The 15,267-nt window shown below is 38.4% G+C and overlaps 1 protein-coding gene across 3 annotated transcripts in view; it reads right to left on the bottom strand.

Annotated features, from left to right (window-relative positions):
* Positions 1–15,267, bottom strand: part of Arhgap6 (Rho GTPase activating protein 6) — a 476,516-nt gene that overhangs the window by 27,478 nt on the left and 433,771 nt on the right. For all 3 annotated transcript variants that reach the window (XM_028761629.1, XM_028761636.1, XM_028761643.1), the window contains exons 6-9: positions 13,789–13,844; positions 11,367–11,517; positions 10,215–10,363; positions 2,491–2,670 (exon numbers count right to left, since the gene is read on the bottom strand). In XM_028761629.1, coding sequence (XP_028617462.1) covers positions 2,491–2,670; positions 10,215–10,363; positions 11,367–11,517; positions 13,789–13,844 — 536 coding nt within the window. The remainder of the gene's footprint in view (positions 1–2,490; positions 2,671–10,214; positions 10,364–11,366; positions 11,518–13,788; positions 13,845–15,267) is intronic.

Below are 15,267 nucleotides of genomic sequence, written 5' to 3'. Positions count from 1 at the left end.
TCTCTCTCTCTCTCTCTCTCTCTCTCTCTCTCTCTCTGTGTGTGTGTGTGTGTGTGTGTGTGTTTGTGTGTTAGCAGGAGGCAGAGGAGTCATACCAGGAATAGTGGAGGAAGGGTAGAGGCATTGGATTTTAGACAAGCTCATCAAGATGGATTTCTTTAAGAAACAGTAACCATAACTTGCACACATAAAATATTTGTTAATGACCAAGAGAATCTCAACACTCATCTCTGCAGAAAATGATAAAAATAACATCAGGTTTGGGAAGCATCACCAGAGACAGAATCCTGATGTTTTGCTGCTGTCCTGATCTTCCAGGTGGCAGGAAGTAGAAAAAAGAGGGATGACATAATTACAATGACCTCCGCCTTTCAAGGAAATCAGGAAGCATTTGGTTAGTGTTTGAAATAAAAAAAAAATTCCTGATGGTTTGTAGTTTCATATAAAGGAAAACTTTGCTTAGAATACAGAATTTAGACACTAGAATTAAGATTGATGAGAGATATTATTTTGTTTTTAAAAAAAGTTCAGAGAACATGAAGTAATGCCAAGACAACTTGGCAAAATGAAATGTGACTTAAAACTTGATGAAAATATTGAAAAGTTCAGACATTTGATTCATCCAAATATGTAATTAATTATGAGGATTTGGACTGAAGTGTGAAAGTTATATAGTTGATGACTAATTCAACATTTTTGAGAGCTTTCCATGTGCAACACAGGGACAATGCTTCAGAGACACAATGGGGAGCAAGATGCCACTATTATTCACTGTGGTAAATGCCTTTCCTCTTCCAACTGGGCTTCCATCCAGAGTACAACTCCCAACTTCCCTTGCAGTTCAGTATAATCTATGGGTAAGTTCTGGCCAATAGAATTGAGTGCATATGATGGACACTCCTTTTAGGTATACTTTAAAAGTCTAGATAGAACAGAATCTTGTAGTAAAAGAATTTTGGAGTTCCTAAGTCACCTTCTATGAGGCAGTTTACCAAATGTGTGATAAAATGTTATGGTAATTATGTCACTAGTGCTAAAATACTGAGATTTAAGCCACCTCATGTTATCAAACAAATATAATTATTAATTAACAATTGAACAGATATTTAGAGTCTATATAATTCTTTCTCACAGCAAGTGATTCTGGCCATAACTTTAAGAATTAGATTTTTTTTCCATTTCACATGAGTTTAATTAGTGCTTATGGAATACTGAATAACTTGGTCTCAATCATACAGGTAAGACAAATAGGGAAGCTATTCCAAATCACTGACATTTAAATATCCAGAATAAATGGGTATAGGACAAACATGGCAATAAAGCAACTGTTAAGCATATGATAAGTATTAATAAATCCTTCAGGAAATTCAAAAGAGGTAGCTAACATTCTAAGTTGAAGGAGCCACAAAAGGTCCTAGTGCAATGATACTCAACCTTCCTAATGCCTTTAATATAGCTCTTTGTGTTGTGGTGATCTTTAAGCATAAAATTATCCTGCTGCTACTTCATAACTGTAATTTTGCTGCTTTTATAAATTGTAATGTAAATATCTGTGTTTTCCAGTGTTCTTAGATGAACCCCCAAGGGGGTTGCAACCTCCAGGTTGAGAATCCCTTTTCTAGTGGAATTAAGCAAGATTTATTGCACTTGCAAATTATAAGAGAAATGACAAATTAAAAATGGAGAACTTTCCTGTAAAAATTGATATGCAATCTGAGTAGAGAACAGAAATAGGAAAAAAAATTGACTTTTGTTCTGATGTTTCAAGGAATGTTTGAGCAAGCAATGCAGTTTTATTATGCAAAATAGGGACTGGTAATTCAATACAAATCCAAAAAATTTTTACTGAGTGTCTAGCAGATGAAGGTCCTTCCAAAAGTGTACAGAGGATACAGAGGAAATATCAAGGACACAGTCCTTGCTGTAAATGCACTTGTAATCTACTAGAGGAAATGACCATACATGACTGCAACACAATGCTGAGCCAGATAAACATAAATAAGAATTGTACTGGGCTTCAGGAGATATGTGGCATGGGAAGTGACATGGGAAGGGCACGGGAAAGAAAGATGCCATTTCATACAGGAGGTGCAATGTCAAGATTGACCTTGGAGAAATTGTGTCACTATGTTTGGATATAGACAGATGAATTCACAGAGATAACAGAACTCCAAAAAGCAGTGCTTTATTAATATTTTGAGCAAGAACTACTGTTTTGTCAATGACTAAATCTTTACATGTGATTCTTATTTAAGGGGCAACAAAATGAATTTCCTACTTCCTATATGATGGCTAGGACATGGAAACAAACTTTTGTAGTGACACCATAGTAATAGAAATTACTATTTGAGCAAAACTGTCTAACATAAAATGGTTTACTCATATCCAGCACAACAAAACAGGAAGTGACAAACCTGAGTTTCATTTATATCACCACAAGCAACTAATAATCACATCACTGAGATGTATCACCATTGAAGGACCACGTACCATGAACAGGGCTTCATAATTTTCAATCATCTTCTGTACCACAGCTATGATGGCTGTGCTCTCTTCAGCTCTGGCTGAGCTCTGGACAGAATATTCTTTGTCTGATGACTTCTGCTTGTGGAGCAGGTTGGGTCCAAATATGGTAGCTAAGTTCAGAGATGTCATTTTGTTCCCAGTGACCTATGGGTGAAGAAAACACAAAGATTATTGAATTTTAATGCTGCTCTTTAAAATTCTAGTGGAGGGGTTTCAATAATCTATGATATATTTTCATTAGTAGTTTTTTCTTGCATGGAAAATATCACCTTTGTCAGAATCAAAAAGGGCATGGTAATATTCCATTTGATTCCTATTTTGGATTGAGGATAAAATTTCAGTGATCACATTGCTAGCACATTGAGTAAACTGTTGCAATTCTTAAGTGTTTATTGTAAAACTCTTCCTATTCAACATTACAAATCCATTTTTCCTTAAAAAATATTGATGTTCAGCAACCATCTATCAATGTGTCTCTTTATCTGGATCTTTATCAATACATACCATCTTCGCTGGTCCATCTACTCAGCGTATTCCTACACTAGGCTTGACATTTTTCATTGGTCAAAATTATTTTGAACATTTATAGCAACCATTATAGCACAGCCCTTATTTTAGAGGGCTTATATTATAGGAAGAAAATATACTGGTCATTCTTAGGTAGTGAGTACAAAGAATAAATCTATCAACTGCAGAGACTGCAGGACATTCACAAACACACACGTACACACACATGCACACACACATACTGGAAAAAAAGGAAACAGTTGTTTCTGGTGAAAAGAAGGCTCTCTTGAGTAAGGAGCATTTGCACAGTGTAGCACACAAAAGTACATTGGACATATTTTGGACTTCAGAGCAAGGGGATTTTGTATGGAGAAGGAAGAACTTGCCTGTTGGAAAGAGCATTCCATGGCCCTAGAAACAGCACTGGGGAGAGATCACATGGGACATTGTACCACAGTCCAGGTTTCAGAAGCTGGCTTCTGAACCACAATGGAAGCAGGGGTAAAGTATAGTTTCCAAGATTATCGTTGTAGAGAATAAGGGACCGCACTGGAGATGAGGATTCCGTGTTTAAATCACAGTAACAGAAAACAGATTGAGAACAGGCAAGGAATATGGAGGGATCCATTAGGGGCAGCTGATAAAACAGACCAAGAATGGGTCAGATATTTGGAAAATAAGAGAAGCAGGTGCTGGGAAGGTATGTGAGATTAGTTTCAGGTGTGTGATCTCCTGTGACAGATGTTCATCATGGCATTCTATTCATTCCCCTTTGGATTAGATTTGAGTGTGGTTCTGGTGGTCTAAATCAGAGCATTTGCAGGGTTGCATCTAGAACAGTCAGTGTAGATGCTTCTTCAAACACTCTCAAAAGCAGAGACAAAGAAGAAAGACACAAGGTGAGCAGGATGTGACACTGTCAAGGAAGCCCAGGATGAAGGCAACAAACTACTCTTTAGGGGCAAAAATGTTTTTTAAAAACTCATGTTCCAGGAGCCTGATACAGTTGTTCCCCGAGAGGCTCTGTCAGGGCCTGACCAATACAGATATGTATGCTTGCAGCCTACCATTGGACTGAGCACAGGGACCCCAATGGAAGAGTTAGGGGAAGGACTGAAGAAGCTGAAGGGGCCTTATCTGGTATCAGTGGGAGGTGAGGCCCTTGGTTCTGTGAAGGCTTGATACCCCTGTGTAGGCATGCCCACGCTAGGGCGGTGAGACAGAAGTGGGTGGGTGGGTGGGGGAGTACCCTCATAGAAGCAGAGTAAGGGAGGATTGGATGGGGGTTTTCAGAGGGGAAACTGGGAAAGGGGATAACATTTGAAATGTAAATAAATAAAATATCCAATTAAAAAAAAACTCATGTTCCATATGTTGATAAGTAGAAAGCCCGGGCAAGCATGTAGTCTTCATCCCACCAGTCTCCAGACCCAGTTGTTCAAATGCTTTTGTAAGTACCTATTTGAACAGACACCCATGGTATAGCTGTTGGGGATTTTTTTTCCCTGAAAGCTAGAGTCTCACTTCGTAGCCTATTTTGTAACTTGCTTGTTGTCTCTTACAAACATGTTGCATCTATCTCTCAATTTGAAATAAATTTCATTCTTCTCTTTTTAAGTAAGCAGCCCATTGCATAAACTGATAATGATTTCTTTTAAGCACAGCCAAATGATATGCCTTGGTGTCATTTTCGGTCTTCTGTTACTATAAATAAGGTACAGAAATACCTACAAAAAGACATCTTATGTGCTTGGCTGAGCACTGTCTTGAGAGTCATTTCTCTAAGATAAATCATTACAATCAGGAATAGGAGCATTTTTAAAAGCTTGATAATCCTTTTACTTGCCTTTTTTTCACATGGGAAGGAAAGTCTGGCTAAATATCTCTAATCAAGTGTTTATCTATCATGACAGTAGTAAAATTTAGTGACAGACTGTTCTTTGCTTCAGGTACTGTCCTATGCATGGTAGATTATTAAGCATAAGTGGCCTTAGAACATTAAATTCTAGTAGGTTCCCTTTACTTTTAGTTGTGCCAACCACAGGTCATTCCACATGGAGCTTTGTAGGGCAAAATTTCCCCCAGTACTATTGGTCTCTGTGAATTTTCATTTCTCTTGTTAACATCAGCTGAGAATGCTGATTACTGTCAGGATAAAGATGCACCCCCAACCACAGGAAGATCCACACCATCTTTGAGACAGTATGCATTTGCCCAGCATAGGATTCAGGAATCCTCATGGAATAGCCAAGGAGAAGCCCCTAAGTCTGCACTGAACTGGTGAAGTACTCACCACAGAACTCGGATTGCTTTATTTTTAGAAGGCAAGGCCATTTTCAGGTAAACAAGTCACCACCAAGGAAAAGTATTCCCTGTGGTAAACTTCACAAAATCAAAGAGACAATACCTTTTCTCTGGGACCTTTCGATATTTGGTCTTTGTTTTATTTCATTGACATGAAGCCTCATAAGTTTTTATTCTAGTTTTCAAACCTCTTCCTGGAAATTCATGGTTAAGGAGTAAATAAAATATGTGTCATTTCCCAGTTCCTCCTTTCAGAACTTGGAGGCATCAGGAAAACTTCCCCATTCCCCATAGAGTTTCTCTCTCTCTCTCTCTCTCTCTCTCTCTCTCTCTCTCTCTCTCTCTCTCTCTCTCAACATGAAGAAACAGAAGATTTTGTTTTCAGTTAAAAGAATGTTTAGTACAAGGACAATCCAGAGCTCTGTTTCCGCTCTTTCCTTCTCTGGTTGCTATTCTGGGAATGCAATACTATCCATCTGTAAAACTGCACATGGATTCCAGCTGCAGCCCCAGCTGCTGTGGTTTGTTCTCCTCATTTTATGTTTTGTTTTGCTGTTTATGAAGCTGTGATGGAGACTTGCTTCTGGTTATCTCCCACCTTTGCTCCCCATATTTTAATATATACTCATATGGACATTCCTTACTTAATTACTTAAAATATATAAGGTTTCTCTAAGGTATTAGGAGTACTCAAACCCAGGTCATTATTGCATGATTTAGTTAGCTAGCCAATTCCAGGAAATCTTCTATCTTCACTAAGTAATCATCCCAGATTATTTCTAAGCACCTTATAAATAGCTCACATGTATTAAAAGTCTAGTATGTCCAGACATCGTATCTAGGGGCTTTCCACAGACATTCTCAGTTCTTTCTCTAGATAAGTTATGAGTACAGCAGCTGTGCTGTGGTCATTATTTTATAGATAGTGGGCAGTAAATCCAAGAGCCAGGAGCAGGTGGAACCATAGGGAATGAAACCATATGTCTGTGCTAGTGCCAGCCTTTTTTACATCATGTGAGTGTACTTCATCCTATTCAACTTCTATGACAGACTCTATGACACCATGGGCAGAAGGGAAATGAGGTTTAAGGCAAGACTAGAAGATGGGAGGCAAAATCTTGTTGAAGTTCCAAAGCTAACTTTTTTGTGTTCTAGAAGCAACTATCTCCTCAAAGATCAAGAACTATAGCTCCACATCGGTTCTTTGTTGCTTCTCATATAGTTCTTCTACAAACTTAATGCCAGCGGTGGACACTTTCACCAAATAAATGCCTAGTCACACCACATTTTTTCTCCAATACCAGCAGTCTTACACATTGACAAACCACCATCAGGGGGCTTATTCTTATTTTATTCTTACTATAACCTCTTTTTTTTTAAGGTGGGAAATGAAATGTTTCTTAAACCTGCAAAATTCTTGTTTCCCCTAAGTGGCAAAGAAAATACCAAGCCTAACAGAATGGAATAAAGAAAACTAACACAAGAGAACAAATTAAATAAAATATTGCCATTTCCCCCAAAATACCCTCAGTGGGTAGACCAACAACTTTCCTCAATATACTTACATACATTTTAGTATATATCTTCATGATCTTACCAACTAAGAGTACATTGAATTTTAAGCATATCTTAGAAAGGACGTGATGTTTTCACTTTGCAGATGAGGAAGTGTTGGCCTTCCTGAGCCTTGCTTCTGCTTCCCCCGCCCCTTCCTCTTTCACAAAGACAGGGCTCTGGCAAAGCTTTGTGAGCCTTCAGACTAATTTTACTATTCGGAGTCAGTTTTCTTCCATGTTGCAATCTGTAAAACTGTGATGGTCTAACAAATGGCTAACACAAACTAACAAATAAGTAGAAGAGCTAGACAAATGCTCTGTTCTTTGACCCCAATTTACAGTGTGGTATATTGCCCTCCTATCTGCTTCTGCCTATTCTGTATTCTTTACCTGTTCATTCAACTACAAAAGTCTAAGCAAGAAACCTCTCTTTTGTTCCTCTACCCCTACCCTTACTTTTATTCCTATGCCATGCTTACATGGCCCATCTTCTCAATTCCCCATGAGCTACTTAAAAGGTGGCTTTTACTCAGCCTTCTCCATGGAGCCATTTGCAGGTCTTCAAGTTCATGACTATCCCTTTTCTCAATGTCTGAAGAGATTTGGTACTATATTTCTTTATTTTGTTTATCTTCTGTCTTATCTCCCCCTACCTTCTAGACTCCTGGATTCTCTATTGCCTTTGATATAGAAGCTTCCTAACACTCATCCCTCCTCTCCTATCTCTCTCTGTCTCTCTCTTTCCTCTCTCCCTTTCCCCTCTGTGTGTGTGACTTTAATCTACTGCACAACATATTATCTGTTTCACAATGGTCCCAAAGTTCATATCTCAACAGGATGGAGAATCTTCCCACAGAAACATCCAATACTCTGTGAACATGGTCTAATTTCCTTCCAATCCCTCAGTACTAATCTGTTACTTAAGTCCAACACAGCTGCTTCTTTACACGTACTTCTAACCTGTCCAAAGAAGTGATGTTGTCCTTCCATTTTCCCTGCTTTCTTAACTCAGCAACTTAGTCTGGCTATACTTAAAGACAGCAAAACATTCACTAGTTGCAAAATCCACCTGATCATCAGCCACTATGACTTTGTATAAATGGCTGAAGGAGATCCTTCTGCAAGAGCTATTTTCTGTTACTTACTGGGGTACTGTCCTAAAAACTCTGCAAATCTACAGTGACTACAGGGTATATGGAACATCTCCAGAGTTGTAAACTATACAAATATGCCACCTATATTACCATAAGAGGAAGCTCCCTGGAGGACATGGGCTAAGTTACCTAACCACTGTCTCTCAGTTTCCACCCCTCAAAAGTGGGCACAATGATATTTATCTTGCCTAATAGAAGGATTACGTACTATGGCACAAAACCAACACATGATAGAGGTAGTCTAAAATAGTAACTAGGATCCTAGCAGGTTAAAATTAATCTGTATTTTCATTTATATTTTAATCTACATTAATCTATATTTCAATCTATATTGTCTTCTTTGTGGCATGAGTAATGGAGTCTTGTTGAGGTTTGAATGGAAAACTGTGTGCCTGAAAATTATTTTTAAAAGGTAATATAGTAGCAAGTTGGACTGGACTTTCTGCTTTCCTCCATGCCTTCTCAATCACCCAAGACCCAGCTCTTTCCTTCTCACATAGTACTTAAGGAACACCAGAGAGGCAATTGGCATACCTTCCAATCAGGATTCTGTTTCCACTCAGCTATTAGACTCCATGGCTTCCATTATCTCTCTAGTCCATAAAAGCTGACACCCAGACGGATAATGTAACTATGTAACAATTATGAGAATTATAGTATACCCAAGGAAGAGCTGTGTATGCTGAAATAAGGTGTCAGGACCATATGATGAAACCTGAAGCCAGTGAGGGTTTCACTAATTATAACTTCTACAGAGAAAAGTGGCTACCTCTGGAAAGTTTAAATTCTGTTCTCAAACTCCTGGTGGGAAGGGGGAGAAGGAAGGAAGGATTGCTTTTCTGAATTATGGTGAAAAAAATTCACATGTCCATTCCCTGTGGGAACAAAATCCGACAAGCATGGAACTGAGTTCATCAGATGCCTGAGCTCTGCTCAATAAGGATTTAAACAACAGCACATATGGTTAAGATTGGAATGCCCCTGGCTTCCTTTTGTTGATTTACAGTGCATGTTAACCTATAAATGGGTTTGAGGCCTCAAGGGAAAACCAAAGTCAGAGAGAAGTGTGACTGTGTGAAAACAAAGAAGGAACCAGGCTCTCCTATGCGGGTGAGGATTTCATAGGGTTTCAGCTAGCATGCATTGCGCCTTTTGACCAATGGTGAAACTATAAAACCCTTGAAAGTATAAGTGTAACCGAAGAGAACCACAATCCCCAAAATTTCATATGGGAAGAGGGACCATACTAGTCCTGAATAAGGACCAGTTCGCACTAGAATATGCCTAAATGGTCTATAGGACTTCTGCAAATGTGCCTTTAATATTTGACTTCATGTGGCACTGCCATAAAGGAGCTTCCAGTCCCCTCTACACCTGATTCTAAAAACAGAATAGAAGGCCCATCTCATTCAGCAAATGCCTGTTTTGGAGGCATGGTTGAAGTAGTGAAAAGTCCTCCCTACAGTAATGCAGATGAAATAAGAGGGGATGCCATGCTTTTAATAGGTCAAAGAATGAAATTTTTCTCACTCCCACATCCTAATTTTACACATTTCCAACTCTTCTCTAGTTAACTGTTTATGTTCCCCTCACAAATGGAAAAGGGCAGTCTCATTTGGAGAGATCACTGAAACAGCAAGGAGGTCAGCAGTTCATGTGTTTTCAGGTACTGTCCCCTCCGAGAAGGCACTGGGCAGCACTATTACATAAATGTCAGACAACCTGTGATTGGATTTATAATGACCACAAAAGCAAATCTTTTGGCATGTCAATTATGTATAATCTACTTTAAATGGAGGTGGGACAACCCACTCTAAATGTAGGTGATATCCTTCCACAGGCTCGGGTCCCGACTGAATGAAATGCAGAAAGCAAGTTGGCTGTCAGCAGTCACCTGTACCCCTCTTTTTCACTATAGACACCCTGTGACTACCTGCTTCTTCTTCCTGTAACCATGTCTTCCATGTATGATGAGCAAACCCCTCCTTCTGTAAGTTTGCTTTTCTCAGGTATTTTGATGAAGTCAGGAGACAAGTAGCTAATGCAAGTGGTAGAGTGGCATGATTCCCAGTTGAAATTTATGGTTATATTGATGGTTTGCACCATAACAGTAACAGAACAATGGATAAACAATCGAAAGGAAGTCACTCTCTTTATGGTAGCATACCTCTTGTCCATCTTTGCTGACATTATCATCGGCATGTCCGGCCACAATGGAGAGGAACTGAAGGAGGCGGTGGAGGGTGTCGCAGTTGCAGGGAGGTAGAAGGTAAATGAGGAGTTGCAAGGTGCCCAATTGTTCCTCAGGCTCCAACACTACAGAAGGAAGAGAGAGGCACTCCAAGTAAGACCAAGAGGAGTTGACACTGTTTTGGACACCGAGGACAACTTTCTTCTCTGCTACATTAAGAAAGAGGTTACCTAGCCAGCCTTACTCTGTCTTCACACATTTTCCCCACTATTTTAGCAGCAGAGCTACAAAACCCTATGAAAGATATAGAGACAAGGTGGGCATCTAGGTAAATCATGAGAAAGATAATTCCATTTGCCTTATTTCCATCACCCAACTTTTCCCTATTCATTACTCAGTATAACTTAATGATTTTTAGTGCATACGGATGAATACCTACTAACAGTGGTTGAGAATTGGTGAATGTTCTGAAATCTTTTATAATCCTCTTATATAAGGAACAATATACAAGAAATAGACTTTTTGTTGGCCATACCCATGACATTTATGACAAAGATATTGTCTTCTTTCTCAGTCATAATCTCATCAGAATTGCTGTATTGCAAGAAGAGATGAAGAAGAAGAAATACATCTTTAGTATTTCCCTTCTCCACCTCATTCTGTTTACTTCTCTGGGTCTGTGTGTGTAGCCAGATAACAGCTACTTTGAAAGCAGGGGAAGTGACTGAATTGTGACATTTGCTTCCACTGAAATGCTCACTGCTTTCTTACTCTGGATTCTCTGGCTCCCTCCTTCCTCATACCAGAAGCCATGATTCATTTTTAGGCACTGACTCAAAGCAAGCTCCTTCCAGCACTTCAAAGCATCAACTTATAGCACTTTCTACTTTCTTGGGGTCATTTGAAAACATCTGAAATTCTTGACTTTTCCCATTTGTTTTAGTTCAGCTTTCTTCTTAGTAGTTCTCCCTAGGGTTTATCTCAGAAAATCCCTCAAATAGCCCATTCATTAGAGACCAATAAAGAGAAAACCAGTTATCGGAAAACACATGAACAAGATTTTCATGAGTGAGCTGGACACCCCAGTATTCCAGGATGCTTTCCCACAAATCTGGCTCTATTACGTACAGAGAGTGTTGATAAATGCAGTGTATAGCTCCCTTGTGAGAAGGGGGTCAGGCATGTCTCTGAGGAACTCCTTTAACAAGGCTGCCACATCGTGAACACTGTGCTCCTCTTCCAGACAGACATCAACCCCACGGTCAAATTCCTCACGCAACTGAAAAATCAATGGTTCAAGTGTCAGTTACAAAAGATTCATAGGGCTAATATAACAAGAAGCTTCATGTAACAATGATATCTTAGAACCATCTAATCTCAGTGTTTAGTGCTCACCAAAGACAAGTATTTTCATGGACAGTATCTGGCAATTAAGTCTTCACAGATCAAAAGAAGGTGAAAAAAAGAAGCCACACGCCACCTTGAGCTATAGACTCTATACATATTAGTTATGAATACATATCTATTTATCTCTATAGACATGTGAATGTGTTATAATAAAACCAGTTGTGAATTTGTTGTTAATGGTGTTTTCAGAGGAGTGGCTAATAATAATCAGGAAGTTGAATGTAAGGGCTGAGGGTTAGAAGAGAATTTAAGTCAAGTGTAAATGTGAGAGAACTATTACACAACACTTGGGCATATCACCAAACACATCCTATTGGAATTTGGATAGTTTACTAGAATACCAACAAAAAAATTCAAGATTATTTGACAAATCACAAAACTAACAATGTAGATGAGATCTGCATGATGAAGGCTTAAAAGATCATCTGTTGAAATGAAAGTTATCCCTAGTTTGTTAGTATAGACTTCTGAGCAATTACGAGAAAGATTCTTTGCCTCAATCATTCTACCAAGCCTCTTAAAATGAATAGCAGCAGAAAACATGGTAACAATGTGGCAGAAATAATAATATCATGCTCTGCTTTGCATCTCTGACAACTTGATGTCCCTTGTGCATTGCTCTCTGTTGTATAAATTCTTATGCATGGCTAGACAGTGCAATAAACTTCTGTAAGACATATTTTGTTTCTTCAATCATTCATTCATTCATCTATCCATCCATCTATCCATCTATTGAGGATTCATTACATTTTGCTGGATTCCAAGTGCTATTATAGGTCCTCAAAGTACACAAGTACACTTGCAAATAAAGAGATAAAGTCCTTATAGTTCCTTGATCCAGTAGACTAGTAGAGATACAAGGTAAGCAGATAATAGCACAAATGACAAGTTCTTACTTTAAACATATTCATATCCCTGTCTTGCCTCTGTGGGTACAGGAGATATAGAGGTCAAAGAATGATGGTGGGTGTTTTCCTTTATCACTGGAATTTTTATGCCCTTTAGACAAACTCATTCCCTGAATTGAACCTGGAGAGGTTGCTGTTTCATTGCAGTAAGCTAGGAGACCATTGAGCTCAAGGGATCCTCTGTTTGTGCTTGCCCTCTGAATCCTAGTGCTGAGGTTATGTGGCCATACCATGCTTTTTATGTGGGTGCTGGGGATCTGAACTCCAGCCCTCATGCTTACACACCAAGAGCCACTTCCCAAGCCCTAGCTCTTACTTTATGAAGAAAAAGTGCAGGGTATGGAGAAGTAACATAAAAACATAAAATAGTGACTTAAAGCGTATGCCATACTCAAATATAGTTCTAAGTTACCACTAATTGCATCACATTGAGTGAGTAGTCCTTAAGTAGATCCCGGTACAAAGATTTTCCACCTTTTTTATGGATCCAAAAAATGGTAATGAACAATTGCTGGCAACCATCATCTGTCTACCTGGTAAAAGTACTTATCACTGTCCTCAATTGCTCACTTATTTGAGACAACTTTCCATCAGCATTTACAAGACAGCCAGAATGAAGAGGATGCCCATAGCACTACTGCAATCAAGATAGTTGAGATACAACATGATACTGTCCTGAACACACATATGTGACACACACACACACACATGCACACGCACACACACATGTACCCTATTCCTCAGAGAGCAAGAGAGAGATAGAGAGACAGACAGACAGACAAAGAGAGACACAGAAAGAGAGACAGAGACAGGGAGAGACATAGACACAGAGAGAGATGGCAGAAAGGGTAGATGTGAGTGTATAAGGCATTTTCCTATCATATTTTGGTAAAATTGGCCACTACACAATTATTTTCTATTTACTATCACTTGCTGATTAGTTAGGCATGTTTTGAATCTCCTTCTTTTCCTGCTTCAGAGACGTTTTTATCAGATAGTTTCCTTTAGCTACGCATGGAATGGACATGTTCAGACATTTACTTTCACTTGTTTCATTCCAACTCCATCTTTCCAAGCTTCTGAGTGATGTTTCATCTCCTGGGTCTTAATTATATTATAGCCAGTCAGAGGGTAAGGAAAAGATAGTCAGAAGAGAATCTATATAAACTTGAACTTTCTACCTAGTAATTCCATTAAATACCAGCTGAAACAGACAACATTCAGTATTCACTTACTTGTCTTACTCTCTTTTTTGAGCTTCCAACTCGGAATATCCCCACTGTCTGGAGGCCTATAAATAAGCAAATAAAACCAAAAGTTTTTTTCTTTTTCTGCTTGAGATTCTAAATAAATTCTATGTAGAAACAGTGCAGAATATTTGTACAGAGCTGTGCATGTAGACCAGCAGTGACTACACAGTATTCAATGGCATCCAATTCATCTCGAAATACATAGATCAACCTTTAAACATCAGAGTTATTTTACACTAAATGTTTGAGATGATATATTGCCCTGTGTGATTATTGATGTTATAGGTCAGAGAGATCTTCTTTATACACAATAGTCCTATAATTCTAAATATATGACATGAGTCTAAGATGATAAAAAATGCGAACAAAGATACACTCACAGGGTGGTTCAGTGTAGGACTATTTATAAAAGAAAGCAAGCTTATGAATTTGGAGCTAATTTGAGTACAATATTCTGCATTCATTTTGAATGACATCTACAAAAAATTGTATATACATGAAATCTCTGACTTACAATCAAGGGAGAGGAGTGGCATTCTCTGTATATGCATATATGTATGTATGTATGTATGTATATATGTATGTATGTATGTATGATGTATGTATATCATCTATATATCATCTATCTATACCTATCTGTAGGTATTCTCTGCATATAGCTGCATGCACATGGTATACAAGGATAACCTCAGACCCACACAAAGATATAAAATAATCAAAATCTTTTAAAAAGTTTGATCTTCAAAGTAATTTAACAATCTCACTAGCACAGATTAGAAATTTCAACAATAGTCATTTAATGACATTGAATTTTCAGGCAACATCCACATCAGGTTCCCAAATTGTGAATCTTAATCTGTGTTTTCTTCTTCCTCTAATTTTCAATCTCCCTAAACTATTGATCTGGTAAAGAAATGGCATTGAGTTTCCTCTGGAGACATTCCCACTTGTCAAGATTTGGATATTTCGTGATGCCATTTGTATGGGTCCCTTCTTCCCTTAACTTCCCAATAACATGAGAGTTAAATAAAGCACAAAGTTTTTATGGCCAGCTGTGATTATCAGGGTTAAGAATATTATATAAGATATATTGTATTCTTCCTTCAGAAAACACAGATGTTTCTCCATTTTATTTCTTTCTTTTGGAGACAGGATCTTACTGTGTGAACCAGGATCATCTCTAGCTCACAAAGATCCACCTGTCCCCACCTCCTGAATGCTAGGATGAAAAGCATGTGGTACCATAGGTGGCTTCCATTTTCTTGAAGAACCTTTGTTATCACTACTGAGGAGTACTACCTACTTTTTTTTTTTTTTACTGTTAGTCCATTTTCTCTTCATAATCAGGTATGACAGTGGTGCTAGTTTAGAAGTGCTGGTGGCCATTTGAAACCACATGAATATAGTTGATCTAAGAGTAAAGCCAGTAAACAGAGAGGTCTTGAATCTTGAATTCAGACTTGC

The sequence above is a fragment of the Grammomys surdaster genome, unplaced genomic scaffold (assembly GCF_004785775.1).
Source record: "Grammomys surdaster isolate TR1022 unplaced genomic scaffold, NIH_TR_1.0 131, whole genome shotgun sequence".
Classification (NCBI taxonomy): Eukaryota; Metazoa; Chordata; class Mammalia; order Rodentia; family Muridae; genus Grammomys; species Grammomys surdaster.
The sequence above is the reverse complement of the archived record's forward strand: the minus strand, read 5'-3'. Positions and strand labels throughout refer to the sequence as shown.